Below are 22113 nucleotides of genomic sequence, written 5' to 3' on the forward strand. Positions count from 1 at the left end.
TCCGTCTCGGGCTCAAACATCTTCCTCGCTTGGAAAAGCCCATTTTCGCCCCTAGTTGTACAATGTACTATTTTGAGTTTTCTTCAATCATCCCATTGTTACAAACAATTCAGCTATTCTGCATTTGAAAAAGAATAAAGTTACCTACTCTTCCTCGTTTGGTTCTCGAAATCGACATCTTTGTTCGGCAGATAAAATTAAAAAGGTGATTTTTTAATAGAATTCATATCTCTGAAACGAAACATTGTACCCTGACGAAAAAAATCATGTCGATGGTTCATGTGTCAAACTATCTTTGATTAAAATTTAAAGTGTTTTGACAACTTATTTTTTCAGTAATAAATTAAAAACTAAAAAAAAAGAGTTTTTTGTTCCTCGATTACGGACGTAAAAAGTCCTTATTGCACTTAAGATTTTGGGAAAAAGTAGATATTTTATGTGTTTTGGCTAAGTTCATTGCACAGCTTTCAAACCCCATGGTTCTTAAGATATCAAGGTTTCAATTTTTTTTTTTGCAAAATTGTTTGATTCCTTATATCTCTAAAACAATGTAGTAAAATGCTTCAAAACCTTATTTAATGATTTACCATAAAAAAGCTACCTGCTGCTAAAATTTTAAACGATTTCGTCTAGCGATTTTCAAGTTAAGAGCTGAAATGTAAAAAACATTTTTCTCAAAACTTTTGCTTCCTCTTAGAGGGGTGTCGTTGCACGTCGTTAAAGTCCCTCCCTTGTAAATTTTGCGAATTTTTTTCCACTCACCCGCTCATGATACATTTCTTTTAGACCCCTCGTTCTGATAAGTGCCATAGTATTTTGTTAAGAAAATTGCTTTTTTAACAAAATAATTAGAATTAATAATATCAATTGGTAAAATTTTTTATTCTTTTTTTTAGTTCAGTCAGTTCATTATTATAAAAAATAGATCAGATCCAATATTATAAAAAATTACATTTTTTAACACACCCCAGCATAAAGTTAGTACTTTATCCCCGGCGAGTTGGGAATAAAAAGCTACATGTATGTATATAGAAACGGAGGATTCAGAGGAATAACAAGAATCAACGACGAATTTAACATCGGCTACTATATCTATAGCTATGGGGAGCACTGAGCTTATTCCTCGCTGTTATAATATATGCGACAGCAGAGCATACGATTGCCCTTGTGCGTCTCGACTTAGATTTTAGCGTTTTTGCGTGTGTGGATTATTTATTTGAAAACAATAAAAAAGCATTAACATACTGTATATTCAAACAATATTTTATTTATCGGAACTACAAATTTAATTGGAGGAAGCTACGTGCCAATTAATTGGCAGGGGATTTTTTGCTTCCTCCTAGAGGAAGCTTTGTAATAGTAAAATTTTGAGTTTCTTCAAAACTTCTAGAAAATACTTTTTGGTGTGTTAGAAGTTCAAATCAAGTGTTCTTAGAAAATGTCTGTATGGATGTGTGTGTGTTTTTTTTTTCTCTCGGAGAAGAGGTGTTAGGGAAAATCTTAGAAAGACCATAGCGTGACTTTGTTTATGGGGTCGTCGAAACAGCCCCATCCGCAATGTCCGCCGTGTGTCGGATTCACACCAACTAAACCCATCCTTTTTACGGCCAGATGAAAAACACCCAACCGTACCAAGGAACGCCCTCTTTGCTTTAATCGACCCTCGGTAAAGGTGCACCTAGCTCCATCTTTTGTGCCTTTGTTCCCCGCGGTACGACCGTCGAGTAGTGCTTCGTGGGGGGGAAGGGGGGGGGCAATGGCTTTTACGCCCTCTTCTAATTGATGTGGTCATCTTCACGTTTCTTCTTTCTGCGTTGTCCGAGCGTCTGCTTCTTTCCGCATCGTCCGGTCGTCTGCTACGCGCGGCATCGTTCGGCCATCCTCTGGACAGCCTCAACCTCGACACGGCTTAGTGACATTCGTCGAGCTATATTTCTATTCCGCTGTTTCGCCTTGTCTTTGCCTTCTTTTCTCTTCGTAATTTCTAAACTTCTTGAGGATAGTCCTTACGTAGTTGTTTACTGCGTTCCAACAATCCTCCGACGTCAACATAGTTGTCATCATTGACTCAGATGTCACTCTGGTCTGGAGATAACACTCAAGTTCTTCTCGCTCCATTTGGTATCGCGAACAGTCACAGAGAACATGCTCCGCATCTTCGTTAGCGTCCAAACAAGCTGGGCAGTCCAAACTGTCGTCTAATTTAAATCGGTGCAGATAAGCCCGGAAGCATCCGTGCCCGGTTAAAAACTGTGTGACGAAATAGTTGACCTCCCCATGTTCTCTTCCAGTCCAATCCTTTATTTTTGGTATAAGGCGATGTGACCATCGCCCTTTGTCACTAACATCCCATCTTGTTTGCCATTGTCTTCTTTCTTGCTGCATCCCAGATATCCTTCTAAGTTTTGTCACGTGTTCTTCTTTTAGTTTGGAATACTTCCTGACTTTCCATCGCCAATAGGTCAATCGGCGGAATATCAGCAATAATGCACACCGCATTGTCCGATATTGTACGGTAAGCGGACGCCACTCTTAGTGCACTTCGTCTGTACACAGTGGTTAGCATTCGGGCATACGATTTCACCCGCATCGCATCTGCCCATATTGGGCCTCCATATAGCATAATCGATGTGGTTACACTGGCTAAGAGTAACCTTCGCTTCTGAGTTGGGCCTCCTAAATTTGGCATCAATCGTGATATAGCAGCGCCGACTTTTGCTGCTTTATCGCTGACTATTTCCAGATGTTGTTTGAAAGTTAGTCTTGCATCGATGTGATGCGCATCTCATGTCCATCTACCGTCAGTTTAATTTCCTCCATCTTCTTCCTACTAGATATAAGAATAACTTCCGTTTTGTGGCTGGCTAGTTCCAAACCCGTCTCTGTTAGCAATTCGTGTATTATACGGGTCGCCTCTTCCGCTATTTCTGCCACCTATTCTTTATGTTTCGCTACTACCACTACTGCTATGTTGTCAGCGAAGCCCACAACTGTTGCTCCTTCAGGTAATTGTATTCTTAGTACCCCATCGTACATGATGTTGCACGTCGGTGGGCCAAGCACTGACCCTTGGGGTACGCCTCCTATAACTTTATAGGTCTTGGTACCGTCCTCCGTGTCATATAATAGAATTCTGTCCTTCAAATAGTCGGACATCATTCTTCTTATATATAAGGGCACATCCTGTTTCCGGAGTGCTACGTGTATTTCACTCCATTTAGCCAAATTGAATGCATTTTTGATATCCAATGTAACTATGGCGCAGTACTTCGTTTTTTTCTCCCTTTCATCTTTTTCCCTCTATTGCTGTTTGTACAGTGTCGATCACTAGGCTAACTGCGTCCAGGGTTGAACGATACTTCCTAAAGCCATATTGGTGTTCCGCTAATCCACCTTTTCCTTCTATAAAATTATCCATTCCGATGTAGATTATGCGTTCCAGGATCTTACCCTGGGTGTTCAACATGCAGAGCGGTCTGTATGATGAGGAATCCTGGGGTGGCTTCTTACATTTTGGCAGTTGCATGAGACGCTATTTCTTCCAGTTTGTGGGGAATGTTCCCTCTTCTAGACATGCTGCACTTGACATTGTACAAGTCTACGAAGACCTCTGGATGAGCATGGGTGCCATGCTTCAATGCAATATTGGGAATGCCATCCGGCCCTGGGGCCTTGTTGTTTCCTACCCTTCTGCAGGCGGCTAACAATTCCTTAATTGTGATCGGTGGAACAGCCTCTTAATTCGCACATCTTTCGATGACACTTGGCTCTTCCAGTTGCCTGGGGAACAGTAGTCACTATCCGGTGTAATAGTTCCGGGCATTTTGAAGGAGGTACGTAGCTTCCTTTAATGTTCTTCATTACTATTTTGTAAGGTCGACCCCAAGGGTCCTGCTCAACCTCATCCTGTAGTTCTTTGAGGCAGCGTCGCTTGTTTTCGCGGATTGTATTCTTAAGCTTCCTCTTAGCGTCCTTCATTTCTTGTCCGCGGGCATCTACTATTTCCTTGTGTCTTCCGGTTTTATAGTATTTCCTTTTGCCCGCACTCTCAACCTCTTTATCCCACCAATAATACTGGTGGTCGTCTACAATTGGGCACTCTTCTCGGCATGGCCGCGTCACAGGCTCGTGTGATATGCCCCATCACCTATTCCGCCTTGCTGTTCGCCGTCCCCGAGAGTTGCAATTCTTCTAGTACCAGTAGAAACATCTCCTTATCATAATCCTTCGTTTTCCAACCAACTCTGTTGGTCCTTGTACTCGCGCTGGAACTCTGCTCTGATTATCTTACCTCCATTATTATGGCCTGGTGATCAGTATTTGTATAGCGTTCACTCACGGTCCACTTGTCAATTGAGACAATAAGGCAACTACTAACAAAGGTCAGTTCTACAATAGATCCTGCGTTTCCTCTTCTAAAGGTGTTAGTGCTACCCTGATTAACTAACACCAAGTCCAGGAGAGCAGATGCTTCTAGTAGTACTTGTCCTCTTTGGTTAGTCCTTTGACTGCCCCACTCTACGACCCATGCGTTAAAATCGCCTGCGATAATTACTGGCTTTCTTCCTACAATATCCTGCACGAGTCGATCTAACTGCCGCTCGAATTGTTCGATCGGTGCGTTAGGCGAAGCATAGCAGCTGTATACGTGTATTCCTGCTATCTTTGCACGAACAAATCCTTCCTCGCTGGTCAACATTTTTTTCTGGAATGCCACGTTCCCACATACCCAGATCGCTGCTCTGCCACTGTCGTCTGTTTCCCACGATGTCTCGTCCAGAGCCCTGTATGGTTCATATATAATGGCTTCGTCGATCTCCGTCTCATGAACGTACTGGTTAAGTAAATCCTGTGCTGTCTGGCAGTGATTCAAGTTCAACTGCACTATCTTTATTATCTTCGTTTCTTCAACTTCTCTACTGCCGCTCGGTATACTGAGCATGTGTAGCTACCAGCAGCATGGTCACTTTTCTCTGTAGCTCCTCTTTCTTGGCAGAGAACGCAGCTCGGTTTGTTTTTACAATCTCTTGCATTATGTCCTGCAACTCCACACTTGTAACAGAGGTTACTTCGATCCTGTGGTTCTGTGCAGTTTTTTCCGATATGTCCAAATTCTAGAGATTTATAGCAGCGAAGTGAACGTGCATTCCGCTTTATCTCTCGTATTCTGCATACTACCCAGCCTATCCTGCTTGTCTGCTTTGCGATCATCTGCTGAGCCATTTTTGCTGGTATATGAATGACCGCTGTCTGCGTATCGCCATATGCCTTGCGCACAGACTTTACTACCGTTTCCTCCACTGCATTTGAGTCGCTATCTTGAAACTCTCTCCGTAGCGCTTCCACGATGTTCTCTTTAGTAGTTAGAACATCAAGGTCCTTTACTTTAAAGACCTCTACATCTTGAAGGGTTCTTACGGTGACAACCTCTTCTAGCACTTCTTGCACCGCTTGTCAAAGTTCCGTTGCCTTCCCTTCCGATGTTCGTTGGAGTTCCAAAAGTAGGTCAGTAACCGCCGTTTTGCGTATCCTATTTACGCTATCCCCTAGCATCTTCAGTTTTGGGTCTGCTCTCATCTTTCGCAAGATATCAGCGTAGGACTTCCCGTCGGTAGCTTTTATTATTAGAACCTCCGGTCGGGTTGGTCTTGCTCTTGGCGGCTTAGATTTTCTAGTGCCTTTCTGATCTACAATACCATTGTTAATCTTATCGTCTTTTTTCTTTATCTTCTTTTTCTTTCTTGTTTCCACCCTCTGCCAGGGTGGTAATGTCCCTGTTGTGGGCGGTGGGCACTGAGTAGTGCTGGAAGTCGTCGCTAGTGGCGCATGCTGGCCATGCTTTGGCATTTTGTCCTCTTCTTTTCTTTTCTTATTGGTCCCGTTCTGTGTAGGAAACCGTTCATTCCTCTTCTTTGGCGTTTCTACCTCTTGTTTTTCTTCTGAGGTCAGCGAGGTCCGTGAGCTATTTGACATCATCAGTCCAAAGTTAGACTTGGTCTTGCTCGACGCTTCTCTAACGCTGATGAGCCGTTTGCAGAAAGACATGACCTTCCTCATGTCATCCTTAACACTCTTGCGAATGTTTTTGGCTGAACCTACTACAGCATCCGTCTTGTCCAGATGGTTCTGAATCTTGTCCATCAATTCTTCTTCCGCACGATCTGCTGTCTGAATTTTAGACCATACCTCGTATATTCCCCTGTTTATGACACCATTACACCCTGATGCGTCACTTGAGGCTAATCTTCCTTTGAGGGCCGAGTGATTCACCTCTATAACCTCCTGTCTTGTTTGAGTAAATTCGCTCCTCCAACATCCATGGAGCCTGCGTTGGCCACCGGGGTTTTCACCCGATCGGAACCAACGTCGGGAGTGGGCTGTAAAGCTTGACCCGATTGGGGCAGTGTTTTAATTTACTCACTGTCCATGGTTGATTTATATTCGGTGTTTCTTCCCCTATCCTGTATCCTAGGAAGGAGCCATTTAACAAGGTGCTGTCATACGGGCCAGATGAGCCTTGTTTATTTTAACGAGATTGCTAATCCTCCCCCTCCTCCTTCCCCACCTCTTGTTTGGTGGGGCTCCGGGCTTGGGACTGGCGTAGCAGAGTTGTGGGTGTGTGTTTGGATATGTGTGTGTATGTATACCGTAATATTTCTGGAACTACCCCGTCAATATTAATTAAATTTGACATGCATATGTATTTTTTAATTCTGTATTCGGGAAAACAGTTATTTTTTATTTTCTCTACTATATTTTTTTAATGGCCTTTTTTGATTTTTGAAAAACACTATTTTGCGTTTTTCTCAATCATCTCATTGTTACAAACAATTAATCTATAATGCATTCGAAAGAGAATAAAATTACCTACTTTTCCTCGTTTGGTGCTCAGGATCGACCGCTTTGTTCAGCAGATGAAAAAGGTTTTCTTTTTTTAATTCATATCTCTGAAACTAAACGTCATAACCTCGCAAAAAAAATCATGTCGATGGGTCACGTGCCAAACTATATCCCATTGTAATTGCAAGTGATTTGACTACTTATTTTTTTAGTAATGAATCAAAAACTGAAAAAAAATTAGTTTTTTTTTGTACTTCGATTATATTTTATGTGTTTTGGCTAAGCTCATTGCACAGCTTTTAAACCCCTATGGTTTGTAAGATATCAAGGTTTCAATTTTTTTTCAAAATTTTTTAATTCCTTATATCTCTAAAACAATGTATTTTTAAATCTGGCGGCAATTCGGAGGCCAGCGATCTTTCTCCAATCTGCCAATGCATTTATTTAAGACGTATTCTCTGATAAGACTGGAGGCGCACAAGGTGGATGGGTTTTAGTATTTTTATTTTGGTTTTAATATCGGGCGCTTTGCGCGTGAGGTAAGGAGATTAAAGCATTTTTGTTTTAGATTTTATCCTTGCTTTTCCTTGCCTTCCTCCGACGGTATGAAAGTACAGCGCCACCAACACACTCGGCGCTTCAACCGCCCCAAACCTTGGTAGCCTGTCGCTCCCAACCTTGAAGCGCCGCGCGCTCGCCTTAGTACTCCAGCCGCTCCAGAAATGTTTTAACTACGAAGTTTCGACTGTAGCAGTACAATTATTAATTTTATAATATAATTGTTTAAAATTATTATTATTAAAATTTTTTTTTTTTAAACAAATATTTTGGATTGTTATTAATAAATCTTAATTATTAATATTTTAGTAAATTTTGGTGTATTTATTTATTTAATATTAATATTTTAAAATATAGTTATTTAAAATCTAGATGATGTAAATCTCCCCCTCTTTAACAATGATTAAAAATAAATTATATATATATATATATATATATATATATATATTATGGGACGATCCATGTCAACCGGATCAGTACTGTGTCCAAAATTTGGAGTGACCAAAAAAATCGCCCGAGGGCTCATTTTGAAGCTTAGGACATCTACTTTCAGATTCCGTGTGCGCCTTTGCAAAATCAAATATGGCAGTTCCAACATGGCGGCTGGAAACTCAAGAAAAATCGAGTTTCCAGATTAAAAAGCTTGTAAAAATAAAAATTCGCAACCAATCTAGTTATTTTTTGGCTCAAATTGTAGCTGATGGACGCACTTTGAAAGCTGGGGTGGTGGGTTGGCACAATCCAACATGGCGGATCCAATATGGCGACAAAAAGTCTAATAAGTTTGACAAATTTTTATAATCAACCGATTTGCATTAAATTTGGTACACGGGAGTTTTTAGGGTCGTTGATTACAAATCTGAGGTCATATTTTTGAAATTCAAAATGGCGGATCCAAAATGGCGGAGGGGTTTTTTGAGAATCAACAGATTTGTATGAAATTTGGTAAAACTCGTCTTCGTGGCGCTCCCGCGCCACTTGATGTGGGGGTTTTTGGGGTCGCCAGTTACAAATCTAAGGTCATATTTTTGAAATTCAAGATGGCGGAACCAATATGGCGGTCGGTTTTTTTTCATATGTGAATTCAGATTTACATAAATTAAGTTTTTAAACTATAGTATTATAAGTTAACTAATTAATATTCCAATGTCAAAACATCATTTTTATTTTTTGCAGTAGAGTACCTTTTAATTATAAGTCTATTATCGGTAGTGGGTATAAAAGCATGACTTGTTTGAATTTTGGGGACAGCAGGCGGATTAGAAAATAGTCTGTTGAGTTTTTTAATTGTTTTTTCATGCTCTTGTTTGGTGTAATAAAAGAACTTAATATTTTCAAACTTTGACTGTGCCCAAGTGAAAAGTGTGCTTGAGTTTAAAAGAGCGTCATTTGGTTTAGCCTGTAAACTGTATCGCGTCGCTGCAGATTTTAAACAAGCTCCAAGACCATCGCAAGCACATTTTCCATGCGACGTAGCGTTGCAGTGCCATTCAGCCTCAACACCAAAATCAAGTTTATGATTCATTAAATACCTCATTTGCGTTCTGTTCTTAAAATGCTGCTTCGCACCATCGGAAGTATAATATATTTTCTTGACTTTAGGACATACTTTTTTTATTTCTGGTATTAACTTTTCTTGCATCAAATATACAGCTGCTGCATCATGTTTTGTGCTATCTGAAAGTAATATATTGCTTTGATTTTGGATCCCAATTTCAGAGCGATAATAAAATACGACCGGGAATACTGTACACTGGTCGTTGTTGTAATGGAAAGCCTGCGCAGCATCTTGTGCAATGTATGCGTAATTTTCTGCAAAATCACAATAGACCAATACTTCATCTGCTCGTAAATTTTCTTTTTTTTTAGATATAAATTCTGTTTGACTTTGAGATATAAAGTGATGAGGTATAAGTGTTTAACAATTGTTCAACAAAATCTTCTGCTGACAAACATTGTTGTACAAGAGTGCATCGATCTGTAGATTGCCAAGTACTGAATATTATTTCTTGAACATTATGTTTTTCCAATAATTCCAAAACCAAATCAGAGAATTTTTCCATATCAGAACATCTTGTGCAATTCCGCAAATGGCAATCAGGAGTCGGCGTTTTGCATAAAATGTAATTTATGCAATCCTTATAATTACTCAGTTCAATTGCAGAATCTTTTGTTAACATTTTCAGGTTCGCAGCATCAATCATCGTTTTCACATTCTGATGTATAATACAGACACAGACGCTATGCGTACCTGAAGTACCAGCAAGTACGCACCATTTAGGACGAAGCTCGGCAAATTTAGACAGACCCAAAGGATTTTCCGGATACTTTTCCTTAAAAATTCTGTGCAAAATTTTTATATCGTAAAGCAGTAAATGCTTTTGTTTCCTTTCCTTTCTCTCATTATTTCTTATGGAAACAGTATCCTTTTTGTTCGGCATAATCCGACCAATTTCCTCAGATTCATAGAAGTCGATTACTTTTGAGACTGTTTCTTCGTTTAAATTTTTTCCTTTCTTGAAAGGAGGAATTGCTAAGACGCCACCAGACCTTTTCAAGTTCTTCGATTCACGTGCCATCCTAAAGGAACAATTGAATTCTTCTGCGGTTTCACGGATAGTCCAAGAGCCTGGTGCAATAGTGAGTATACTTTTTCGCAGAGGGTCGTTTTCAGGTAAACTTTTGAATTTATCCTTTAATCCATTTAAAAGCTCTTCTGAAGATTCCTCTCTCGAAATGCGAGGCTTCTTGGTAACAGAGACATATGGATCGTCTGGTATCTCAATGTCACTAGCGGTATTCTCAGTAGACTCGGTTTGAAGAAAATCCTCAGCAGTAACATCAGAGGCATTACTTTCATGAGAAGCATCCTTATGTTGGTCGTAAATTCTTTTCCTACAACTGTGGCATATTTTTGATGCTGGACTTAACGTTGGAAACATTTGTGAAACAGACTTACTAATAGTACGTAAGTTTGTTCCAATATGACCTTCAAGCTCCAATGGGTTGATACATCTTTTAGAATGTACCTTTGCGTTGTTAACATTCGCCATGTTGTATTGTATTATTGATGCTTCGATTTTTAAAGAACCCCCCAATCTAACTATCCTGAAAAGGACTGTTACTAGTGAACCCAGATGTTGAGAAGTCACATAAAACCTCAGAAAAAGGACTATCCTGAAAAGGACTGTCGCAACTGAGAATACTGGGCACAAATAAAACTTAAGAGAAACTCGCCAATTATCCTGAAAAGGACTGTTGGAGAGTAACCACCGATGTTCCACACGCACCTGAATTACAATATCAATAACTATTCTGAAAAGGACTGTTATTGAGTGCACCCAGATGTTGTGAAGTCACCCAATACCTCAGAAAAAGGACTATCCTGAAAAGGACTGTCATTACTGAAAATAAAGGGGTTAAAATACAGGTGGAAAATAAAGGTTCGAAATTTACCACCACTATTTTGCACACACTTGGAAATAAATTTCAATGACTGCCAAAAATATCAAAATTGTCAACCATACTCATATCCCAAACAAATTTATTTATTTCTGGTTGGTCATCCGTCATCTCGTGGATGCAGATGAACTATCGAGATATTAAGTTTATGCTATACAGTTTCTTGGGGTCATACGAATTAAGTATACTGGGTTTTAGGCATCGCTGATTGCGAAGATCATATTTTATAAATTCAAGATAGCGGACGGTTTTTTAAGAATCAACAGATTGGCACCAAATTTAATATACGGGGATTTTTGAGGTCGCCGGTTATGAATCTGAGGTCATCTTTTCCAAATTCAAGATGGAGGATGCGATTTTGAAAAATCAAACGATTTCCGTCAAATTTAATATATGAGGGTCACTGATCACGAATCAGGCGACAGATTTCCAAATGCAAGATGGCAGATCTAGGATGGTAAACGAGATTACTAAAAATCACAGCACAGTGTGTTATGGCAAAAAATTATTTAAATCTGAAATCGGATTCATCATTAGCCACCCCAAAAATATCCATTTACCAAATTTGGTGCCAATCGGTTGATTCTCGAAAAAAACCGTCTGCCATATTGGATCCGCCTCTTGAATGAAGAAAATCTGACCTCAGATTCGTAACCACCGACCCCAAAAAACCCCATATACCAAATTTCATACAAATCTGTTGATTTTAAAAAAACCGACCGCCATATTGGTTCCGCCATCTTGAATTTCAAAAATATGACCTCAGATTTGTAACTGGCGACCCCAAAAACCCCCACATCAAGTGGCGCGGGAGCGCCACGAAGACGAGTTTTACCAAATTTCATACAAATCTGTTGATTCTCAAAAAACCCCTCCGCCATTTTGGATCCGCCATTTTGAATTTCAAAAATATGACCTCAGATTTGTAATCAACGACCCTAAAAACTCCCGTGTACCAAATTTAGTGCAAATCGGTTGATTATAAAAATTTGTCAAACTTATTAGACTTTTTGCCGCCATATTGGATCAGCCATGTTGGATTGTGCCAACCCACCACCCCAGCTTTCAAAGTGCGTCCACCAGCTACAATTTGAGCCAAAAAATAACTAGATTGGTTGCGAATTTTTATTTTTACAAGCTTTTTAATCTGGAAACTCGATTTTTCTTGAGTTTCCAGCCGCCATATTGGATTTTCCAAAGGCGCACACGGAATCTGAAAGTAGATGTCCTAAGCTTCAAAATGAGCCCTCGGGCTATTTTTTTGGTCACTCCAAATTTTGGACACAGCACTGATCCGGTTGACATGGATCGTCCCATTATATATATATATATATATATATATATATATGGGTGTTTCTCTGTAAAATCGAAGATATGACAATTTTTATTTTTTCCTAAACTGTATATATATGTTCTATATGTTATACCTGACTCCCAAAAAAAATGTCTGCGCGATTCCTTCATTTGGCTTCGAGTTCTAGCTGGTCAAAGTTGAGATTTTAAGCAATTTTTGCATTTTTAACTAAAACTACCTTGATACTTTTTTTTGTGAAATTTTCTGAATTTTTCAATAAAATACTTTTAAAGCCCTATATATATATATATATATATATATATATATATGAGTGTGTGTTTTAAGGCTACCTTATTTGCATTTTAAACCTTAAAATATAAAAATCTGAATGTTTGATCCGAACTCTGGCAACCTCAATACAGTAAAAAGATACCTTTTCATAGTAAAAAAGTAGCTCTAAAGTTTCAGAATGGGCCTGACCTTCTACTAGTAGTTGTGTTGAAAACAAACATGATATAATGGCTAATAAGTGGTTTTACATTCAAATTTGACACTTATAACCTAGTAAATTTCATGTCTACCGATACAAACACATGTTGGCACAAAATTTATTTCCACTAGAGTTTGATTTTACAAATTCGGCATACACTTTCACACTTTAGTTATTACAACGTCACAATTCTATAACACTTTTTAACGCATTCATCATAGTAGAACACTCTTTACCAACTTTTCTGTACTGCATATTTAATTTGCGAAAAATGTACTATGATCCATCATCTATGCTATTTTACTTGAAATTTTATGAAACATGTATTAGTACAGTGCGACTTAAGTGTAACAAAAGTATAATAAAACTATTACATCTTCACAAAACAATTTTACTTTTTTCACGGTTATGTCACTTTTTATGAATTGTTTAAGTTTGAAACGCCATTAATATTTAATAATTACGATACGTATATACTGTAAATATGGCTCAGAATTAAGGGTGGGAACTTGGAATGTTTACAGTTTATGCAGAGCGGGCGCGTTTGAAGAACCCATAAAGAAAGCTGATAGGTACGATCTAGATTTGGTAGCAATACAGAAATCGCAGTGGCCAGAAGGCGAAGTACTAGCATCGGGTAACTTGACGTACTTGTATTTAGCCGGGAGCGGGGGCTGGCACCGGATTTATGGTAAGCAAAAGCATCATACATTCTGTTAAGTTTCAAATCCGTGAATGATAGGTTCTCGTACATCATCACCGAAGGTGAATAGTGTGTGTATATATATATATATATATATATATATATACACTGTCCTACGGAGAATAAAGAAGAAGCTAAGGATCTCTAATACAAACTTTGGAGCAGTTAATCGACCAGTTTGCGTCTTACGACACAAGAATAGTATTAGGCGATTTCAATGCTAAAATAGGGAGGGTGGAAACGTTTAAGCCTACTACAGGGAAGGGAAGCCTGCATAAAGCCAGCAATGATAACAGTATATAAGGGTCCTAAATTTTGCGGCGGCAAAAGATCTTATAATCAAAACTACGTGTTTTAAGCACATGAATATACACAAAGTAACGTGGACATCGCCGGATGGGGCCATGCAGAACCAAATTGATCATTTTCTCATTAAAAAAAGACGTCATACTAACGTTCTCAACGTAAAGGCTTATAGAGGGACAAATAGCGACTCGGATCACTTCCTAGTAGTAGCCAAATTAAGAGCTAGATTAGTGGCGAATCAAAATAGTAAGCAAACAAACAACGTAGAATGCTTCAATATTGAATAATTACGAGATAGAACAGAGCGAATTAGGTACCAGATAGAAATTAATAACAGGTTTCAGGCACTTGAAGAAGCAAACACATCGCCGGAGGGGAATGACGAACCGAATAGCTTATGGGGGGACATCGAAAAAACGGTAAAAGAGGCCGCGAACAAAGTACTGGGTAAAAAGAAAAAGCCAAAGAGCAAACCATGGTTTGACGAAGAGTGCGAACTCTGGTTTAAAAGGCGTAAAAAGGCTAAATTAGATAGCTTACAAAATAGAAGCGATAGGACCGTAAAAGAGTATTCTGACGTAAGGAAACAGGTGTGCGCGATCTACAGAAATAAGAAGCGGGAGTATCAAAAGAACCTAATTAGGAGAATAGAAATTAACAATAGAGAAAATAACCCCTGCGAAATGTACAGATGAATAAACGTCATCTGAAAGGGTTTTAGGAGTAGAGCGTAATTGATGAAGGACGAAAACGGGGACCTCATAACAAATGACAGCAAATTATCGTCGCTGTGGAAAAATTATTTCGATAAATTATTAAATGTGCACGAAAATAGCGAAGAATTAGGAGACGAAATTCACACCGCTGAACTCCTCATGGAGAAACGAAGCTACCAAAAAGTAGAGACCGCGATTAGAAAACTAAAAAACAATAATACCGCGGGAAATGATTCTATACCAGCTGAGTTACTCAAATATGGGGGCGTCGAGCTCACTTCTAAAATCTATAAACTAGTATGTGCTATCTGGAAAAATGAAAAAATACCTGAAAATTGGAAGGAATCTATCGTCACACCGATTTTTAAAAAGGGGGATAAGACAAACTACAATAAGTATAAGGGTATCTCACTTTTAGCAACCTGTTACAAAATTCTGTCAAACGTTATAAAAGACTCACTCCATTCATCGAAGATATAGTAGGAGATTATCAGTGCAGATTTCGGCGTAACAGATTGACAAGCGATCAAATGTTTACCATAAGACATTTTTTAGAGAAAAACTGGGAATTTTACGAAACCATACACGAATTATTTATAGATTTTCGAAAAGCGTACGACTCTATTAAGTGAAGCAAAATGTATCAATCTAGCACTTATCGGTGTACCAAAAAAACTCGTGAGATTAATTCAAATATGTTTAAACGGAAGCAAGGGAAAGGTCCGAGTAGGCGGTAATGTATCAGAACCCTTCACGATATGCGATGGCTTAAAACAAGGGGATGGAAACAAGATTAATGTCGAAATAAATAAGAAACTCCATTCGGGTAATGCACTCTTCTACGCGGTGAGTAATTCACTTACGTCGAGGCTGTTGTCTAAAAACGTTAAAATAAGAATATACAGGACTATAATACTGCTGGTGATTCTGTACGGGTATGAAACGTGGGCTCTCACTAAGCTGGCAGACAACCGTTTTAAGGTATTTGAAAATAAAGTTTTGCGAAAAATATACGGGTCGAAGAAAGGTGAGGAAACCGTGGAATGGAGGAGACTACACAATGATGAGTTACACAATCTGTACGCGTCACCAAATATTAACAGAATAATAAAATCACGCGAATGGGATGGGCAGGACACGTAGCGAGAATGGGAGACGATCGTACGGCAGCGCGTGTCATGAAGGGAAGGCTGAAGGTTACGCGACCACTAGGTAGACATAGACTTTTGAGATTTTCGAAAATAACAGAAAAATGAAAGAATTTTACGTGTTTTGGTGGGGGGGCCAAGGTGGGGGGGTGGTGGAGGGGTGGTGGGGGGGTAGTGGGGGGTGGGGGGGGGGAGTCTTGACAAAATGACTATATAATATAGGAAGATATATATATATATATATATATATATATATATTAAAATGGTTTGCTTAAAAAAATTTTGATCGCAGTTTTTCTTCGACCTTTTCTCAAGGCATTTCCATGCTAAACAATGCTTATTTCGGCTATTGTATCGGCGTTTAAACATCTAAAATTTATCGTGGCAATCCTATGCTTAAACAGGTTCCATACTGGGAAAACATGTCTCGGCCTATATTATGAAAGTCCAAACTTCAAACTAAACCCACTCTAAAGGTAAAAATCATTGAACGTTCCTAATGTTGAGAACCATGAATCAAATTGGTTTATATCACAGATTATTTCAACCTCTGCACGTCGCGTTACTTTTTTTAAAAGTATGCTAATACCCTTACGAAAAAATCCTGCATGCAAATTTGCATATATGACTGCATAATTCTATGCATTTTTAACGACAAAAGTACCTACATAAAAATCAATAAATGTTTATGCACTACTGTCTGCATTAATGTTTGCATATTGCACTATATACGATTATGCATGTTGTATCTTATTATGCCTGTATAGTGGATTACCTGCACAAATTTCGCGTGATTTGTGCATGAAATTGCGCATGTTTTTATGTACGAATCTCTGTATAAAATTCTTCAAAAACTATGTTCTTAGCTCGATTTCTATAATAATAATATGTGTATAAGAAATTTAGTGAAAGACATTTTTATCATTTCATTTATTGTGCACATTGTTCTGCATATTGTTTCACATATTGTTCTTTCGATACAACCCTCACAAAAATGACATGCAGAAAATCATGCAAAAAAAACTGTAATTAGTCCTGCACACATGCGCTCTGCAGAATTTAATACATGTATTTCGTATCGATTTCCTGCAGAAAATCATGTAGTGTCAGATAATATGTTATTAATACTGTAGGAAACTTTTTGGGGATTTCTATACCTTACAGAAAAATTTCACATAATTTCCTACATAATAAAATATAAAATTTTGTTTTCTGGCTCCGGAAAAGAGCACAATAGCTACTGCTTGACATGATTGCAGGTGATAGCTTTTTGCAGCTCTCATATTTTTTATTTGCCCAGAATGTTCAGATAATTATCGACTTAAGAGGCGAGCCATTAAACAAAATTTTATATTTTATTATTTAAAAAATTATGAAGGAGTTTTCTGTAAGATATAGAAATCCCTGAAGAATTTCCTGTAGGATTACTTAACTCATTTTTTGGAAATTAACAGCATCATTTTCTGCAAAAACCTCTGCACGATTTTCTACAGAAACCATTGCATAATTTTCTACAGGAACCCCTGCATAATTTTCCGTAAGAATCTCTGCATTATTTTCTATAGAAAATTGATAAGAATCGTGTAGAGATCTCTGCAGGGTTCACTAAGAGTTTTCTTGCATGATTTTCTGCATTAAGTGTTGTAAAGAAAGAAAAATATGTAAAATTAAATGCATGCAACGAATGCAATGAAAAGAAGTTATTTTAGTAAATTTTCTATACATATTGTAGAAATTGAGACATTCATAAAAACAAGCACAATTTCATGCACAACTTTAGCGAAATCTGGGCAGATAATCTAATATACTGTTATGTAGTACAACATGCACAATCCGAAGCATAATCGTATATAGTGCATTGTAAAAATATTAATGCAAACGGTAGTGTATAAACATATGCTGATTTTTAGGTAGAATCTTCTGCAGTTACATATGCTCTGAGTTATGCAGCTGTATATGCAGATTTGCATACAGGCTTATTTTCGTAAGGCTATGTTTTCAAATTGAAAATCTAGATCTATATTTACTTTTTTATCATGTTCCATATGGTTTAACCATCAACAATTTTAGTAAATGACATGTAAATGGTAACTACTATTAATATTTCAGCTAAAACCAATTAACAAAAACAAAAATAAACACAGGCGAAAAATCGATTAATTTTCTTGAAAATGCATTTTTTTTACGTAAAACTAAGTAAAACAACTAATTGATGAATAAGTAAAGTTAAAACTCAGTTATAATGGTAAAAATTTGAAAAAAAGATTTTAAAAGAAAGATTTATGAGTCAAAATGACAAAATTAAAGTAAATCATTTGACATTTTTTTTAGTTATATTTAGCATAAATACCTTTAACTTTACTGTACTAAAACCTTAATTATTCCTGCTGGCCCATTGTGGCACTCGGTGCAATGTTTTGTAAATGTTTTCTCTGTCCGTAGGATTCCAAGTGTACAAATGGTTCTTTTAGGCTCAAATTTCAGGAGGATACTTTGTACACCTGTAGTTTTGGCAAGAATGCAGAAATTTGAATTCGAATGTTTAGAAAATGTTTTATACCTAAAAAGGTGGCATAATAAGCGAAAAAAAAAGAAAAAATTCAGTATTTTTATCGCAAAGCTATTTCTAAGCATTCAAATCAAAATCCCTGCATTTATACCAAAACTGCAGGTATGCAAAGTATTCATCTTGAATCTAATTCCAAGAGAACCATTTGTACACTTAGAATCCTACGGACAGTGAAAAAATTCACAAAACATTGCACCGAGTGCCACATTGGGCCAGCAGGGATAATTAAGGTTTTAGTACAGTAAAGTTAAAGGTATTTATACTCATAATTCGTTTTTCAGGATTTAAAAATATAAATATAAATAAATAAGATGTAAATAATGTTGTTAAAATGTTTTTAATAATATAATTTTCTTAGTCTTTAAGTACTAGTTTTAAGTTTTAGTATTAAGTTTTCGATCTTCTTAAACTCATGTGATGTATTAACATACGTTTTGGAATAGTATATTGTGTACCAAGGGCGTAAAGTGGGCTTTTTTAGGCCGAGTACTGCAAAATCCACGAGGCCAAAAAGCCCACTTAGCCCTTGGTGCACACCATATTTTATGTAACGCGCGGACGTATTTTCGCATTTTTTCGTACGTGTTAAGAGAGACTGATGTAACTATTTTTTGACACGGCAACCGTGCTCTTGTCTTGTTCAAACATTACATAAAATAAATAAATAATGCAAATTTATCAAAATCAACTTTTTTTTTAAATTACAAAAAAAAAATTTGCGGGCAATAAAGACTTTTTAGCGGGCAATAAAGGCCATTATTGCCCGCTGTTTGAATATGCGGGCAATAAAGGTTTTATTGCCCGCTAAAATAACTTTTTTGCCCGCCGGTCAAAAAAGAGTCACTTTAGTCCCTATTAATAGGTACGAAAAACGCGAAAATCGTTCGCGTGTTACATAATAGTATATTGTGTACCAAGGGCGTAAAGTGGACTTTTTAAGGCCGAGTATCTTTGCAGTACGAGTCGGCCCAAGGCGAGTTAGCCCGAGCCGAAGGCGAAGGCGTTTACGAGCCGCAGACGAGTACTGCAACAAGGCCAAAAAGCCCACTTAGCCCTTGGTGCACACCATATTTTTTGTAACGCATTTACTGATTTCAGCGTTTACACAAACACACATGTGTAGATGATCATATACAAACACACACGCAGACATACACACACATTCACACACACGTATATTTGATGTGAACTACTAACTATTTTCTTTAAAATATTTTTCATGATACGTTTACGAAAAAGGCCACTTTCCATGCATGTAGAATGAATGGAAAATCAAGTTTTTTTAGCAGCGGGAAAAAACTACTCCCTTGGGAGGAAAGAGTCTTTTTGTAACACATGTACGATTTTCGCGTTTTTTGACCTAAAATTAGGGACTAAAGTAGTCGTTTTCCGACCGAGCAGGATTTGCCAATGAATTGAACAGCGGGCGTAAAACTACTTTTACGCCCGCTGCTCAATTCATTGGCAAATCTTCTAAAAACGCGAAAATCACCAAGGGCTAAGCGGGCTTTTTGGCCTCGTGTGGTTGCAGTACTCGTCTGCGGCTCGTAAACGCCCTCGCCTTCGGCTCGGGCTAACTCGCCTTGACTCGTACTGCAAAATCCAAACTCGGCCTAAAAAAGCCCACTTTACGCCCTTGGTACACAATATACTATTGTAGATGTTAGTACCTATTTACGGTGCTATCATCTAGATGATAGCACCTATATGGCGAATCTTTTTTCAATTATATTCAATGCAGTTTACAATATTCGTATCCAAAATATAAATCCACTTTAGCAGGTGCTAAACGTTTACACAAGTGCTACAAGAAGAGCAGTAAAAATTTTGCTGCAGAAAAGTCTGTATAAAAATTTTGCAGAAAGTAAGCAGAACTTCTTTGTAAGTGTTAATGATTTAGAAGTAGTTATTATACTTCTGTACAAAAATTTGAAAACTAAAACTTTAATTTTTTCTAAAAACACTTGTCTTGTACATATGTATTTAATCAATATTTGCTTTATGCTAAACATTTTGAAAAAATAAAAATGTACTTAAGGCTGCAGTGGTGCTCAATCAGGATTTTTATTAGAAAATTCCTTTTTTAAGATATTATGCAGTGTTATCTAATGTCAAAACCTTACAATTCATAGTATCAAACATTAGAATGGTGATATAAATTGTTTAGAGTACAAAATACTCTCAAAACTGTAAGAGAGAGGAACACTGCGCATCTATATAGATATACTGATAGCATGGGATGATATCTTTGAATTGTTGAATCTTAAAAAAAAGCCTCGCTTGCCCTATCCAACTTTTTCTCCATGATTTGTACTGCTATTTTACATCATAAGCTAGTTTTTAAAAATATTCTAAGAAAACTCTTAGAATACTAATAAATAATGTCGCTTGGGGGGTAAAAAAATACCACGTTGTAGAGGACACTTAATTAAACATGTAAACAAAGTTTAAGCGATATCCTAAGAAAATAAATATTCCGGTGAACTACATTAATAAATTTCTGTAAATGTCGCATTTACAAAAAGTCGAGATCTAAAACAGATCTTTTTCTTCAATTTTCTAGTTTTTGTATAAAACAACATATATTACGTGATGTGTTTTATTTTATCACGCACATAAATTGTTTATTGAATCTTTAAAAAGCATAAATTCATGTGTGTGTCAATTCATTTTGTGTAACGTTCACCGATGGCTTAGCTGAGCTTGGCCTGAATTAAAATAAATATTTCTCACCTAGGCCGTAATGTCTCGTATCAATTTTTTATTTCTGGATAAAATATCTATGAATTTCTAAATGCCACAAATCTTTGTTATTGTAATTGATCACTCTAAAATAATGTGCAACAAATTAATACATAAATGTGAAACTTTTTATTGAAAAAGTATGATAAAAAAGATATTAAGAAAAAAAAGTATACAGAAATATTGCTAAATTCAGTCCAATCAACTATGATAAATATCACATGTTCAAGTAAAACCATTTGCATGGATTGGTTTTAGATTAGTTTAAAATTTAGTTAAAACTAAAAGACGATTTTGTTTTTTTGATCAAAGAAAGATTGCTATAAAACATTTCAGTTACTTATTTGTGATAATTTAAACATGTCAGTAATTTTTAATACTTTAATGTTGTATATTATTCATATGTTTCTTATAATAAATAACATTGTATTAGTATATTATTATAATAGCTATAATTAATATTTTGTTTTTTTCAACATGCAAAGTACTTTACACGTTATATCTGACTTACATATTATACAAATTTTAAGTATTTTTACCAATGTAAAAGCAAATGAATAACTGTACCTTTATCTTGCTATTCGTAATATATAAGCATTTTTTGCTCATTTGCAAAAATTCTGAAACCACATACTCTCTATAATATCATAAACATATAAAACACACACACGCGAGCACGCACGCACATAGACACACACATACACACATATATATATATATATATATATATATATATATATATATATATATATATATATATATATATATTACAGAAATATACCTTGCCTCAATCGAAGCTCAACCAATACTGATATCATTAGTACAGGATCATCTGTGTAGAAAACTCTACAAACACAAACGTGCAGCAAATGTATACACGAAACCTGTCCCCTCTGCAACTTTACAGTCAAACTACCCTCAGGGCACAGAATTGTACAGGTCAAATAAAGGGGTTGTACCTTTATGAAGAGGAGGATCTCACTAGATAGAAGGACGTTTCTGACTTGTACACAACAGTATAAGCTCCGCCTTCGTACCCGCCCCTTATCTCAATAGACTCTACCTTAGAGAAACACGTATGCACATACGTACGTATACACATGCATACTAATAAAAATGCTTTGTTGAAATAATAATTCAGTGAAAAGTAATCAACGAAATTACAAATTCAAGTAGCTTAGTTTGACAATATTTTATTTATGTTTAGAAAGACTTTATTAATCATTTAATCCTTATTTGTTTCTGATTTGCTATTGTGTTTAGTTTTACATCACAATTAATCGAT

General features: G+C 36.9%; 1 protein-coding gene across 4 annotated transcripts in view; it reads right to left on the reverse strand.

Annotated features, from left to right (window-relative positions):
• The window catches only part of LOC107980969 (LIM/homeobox protein Awh), a 172727-nt gene extending 150976 nt beyond the window's left edge, over positions 1-21751 (reverse strand). For 2 of the 4 annotated variants that reach the window (XM_031926005.1, XM_031926003.2), the window contains exon 1: positions 21610-21750. Coding sequence is in view for 1 of the 4 variants with exons in the window: in XM_031926002.1 (XP_031781862.1) it covers positions 21396-21448; positions 21610-21646 (90 nt within the window). In the remaining 3 variants the exon portion in view is untranslated. Of the gene's footprint in view, positions 1-21395; positions 21449-21609 lie in introns of all 4 variants that reach the window. The other 2 variants (XM_031926002.1, XM_031926004.1) reach the window with 2 other exon arrangements.
• Between the last annotated feature and the right edge of the window lie 362 nt (positions 21752-22113).

Source organism: Nasonia vitripennis, assembly GCF_009193385.2.
Source record: "Nasonia vitripennis strain AsymCx chromosome 3 unlocalized genomic scaffold, Nvit_psr_1.1 chr3_random0007, whole genome shotgun sequence".
NCBI classification, from domain to species: domain Eukaryota; kingdom Metazoa; phylum Arthropoda; class Insecta; order Hymenoptera; family Pteromalidae; genus Nasonia; species Nasonia vitripennis.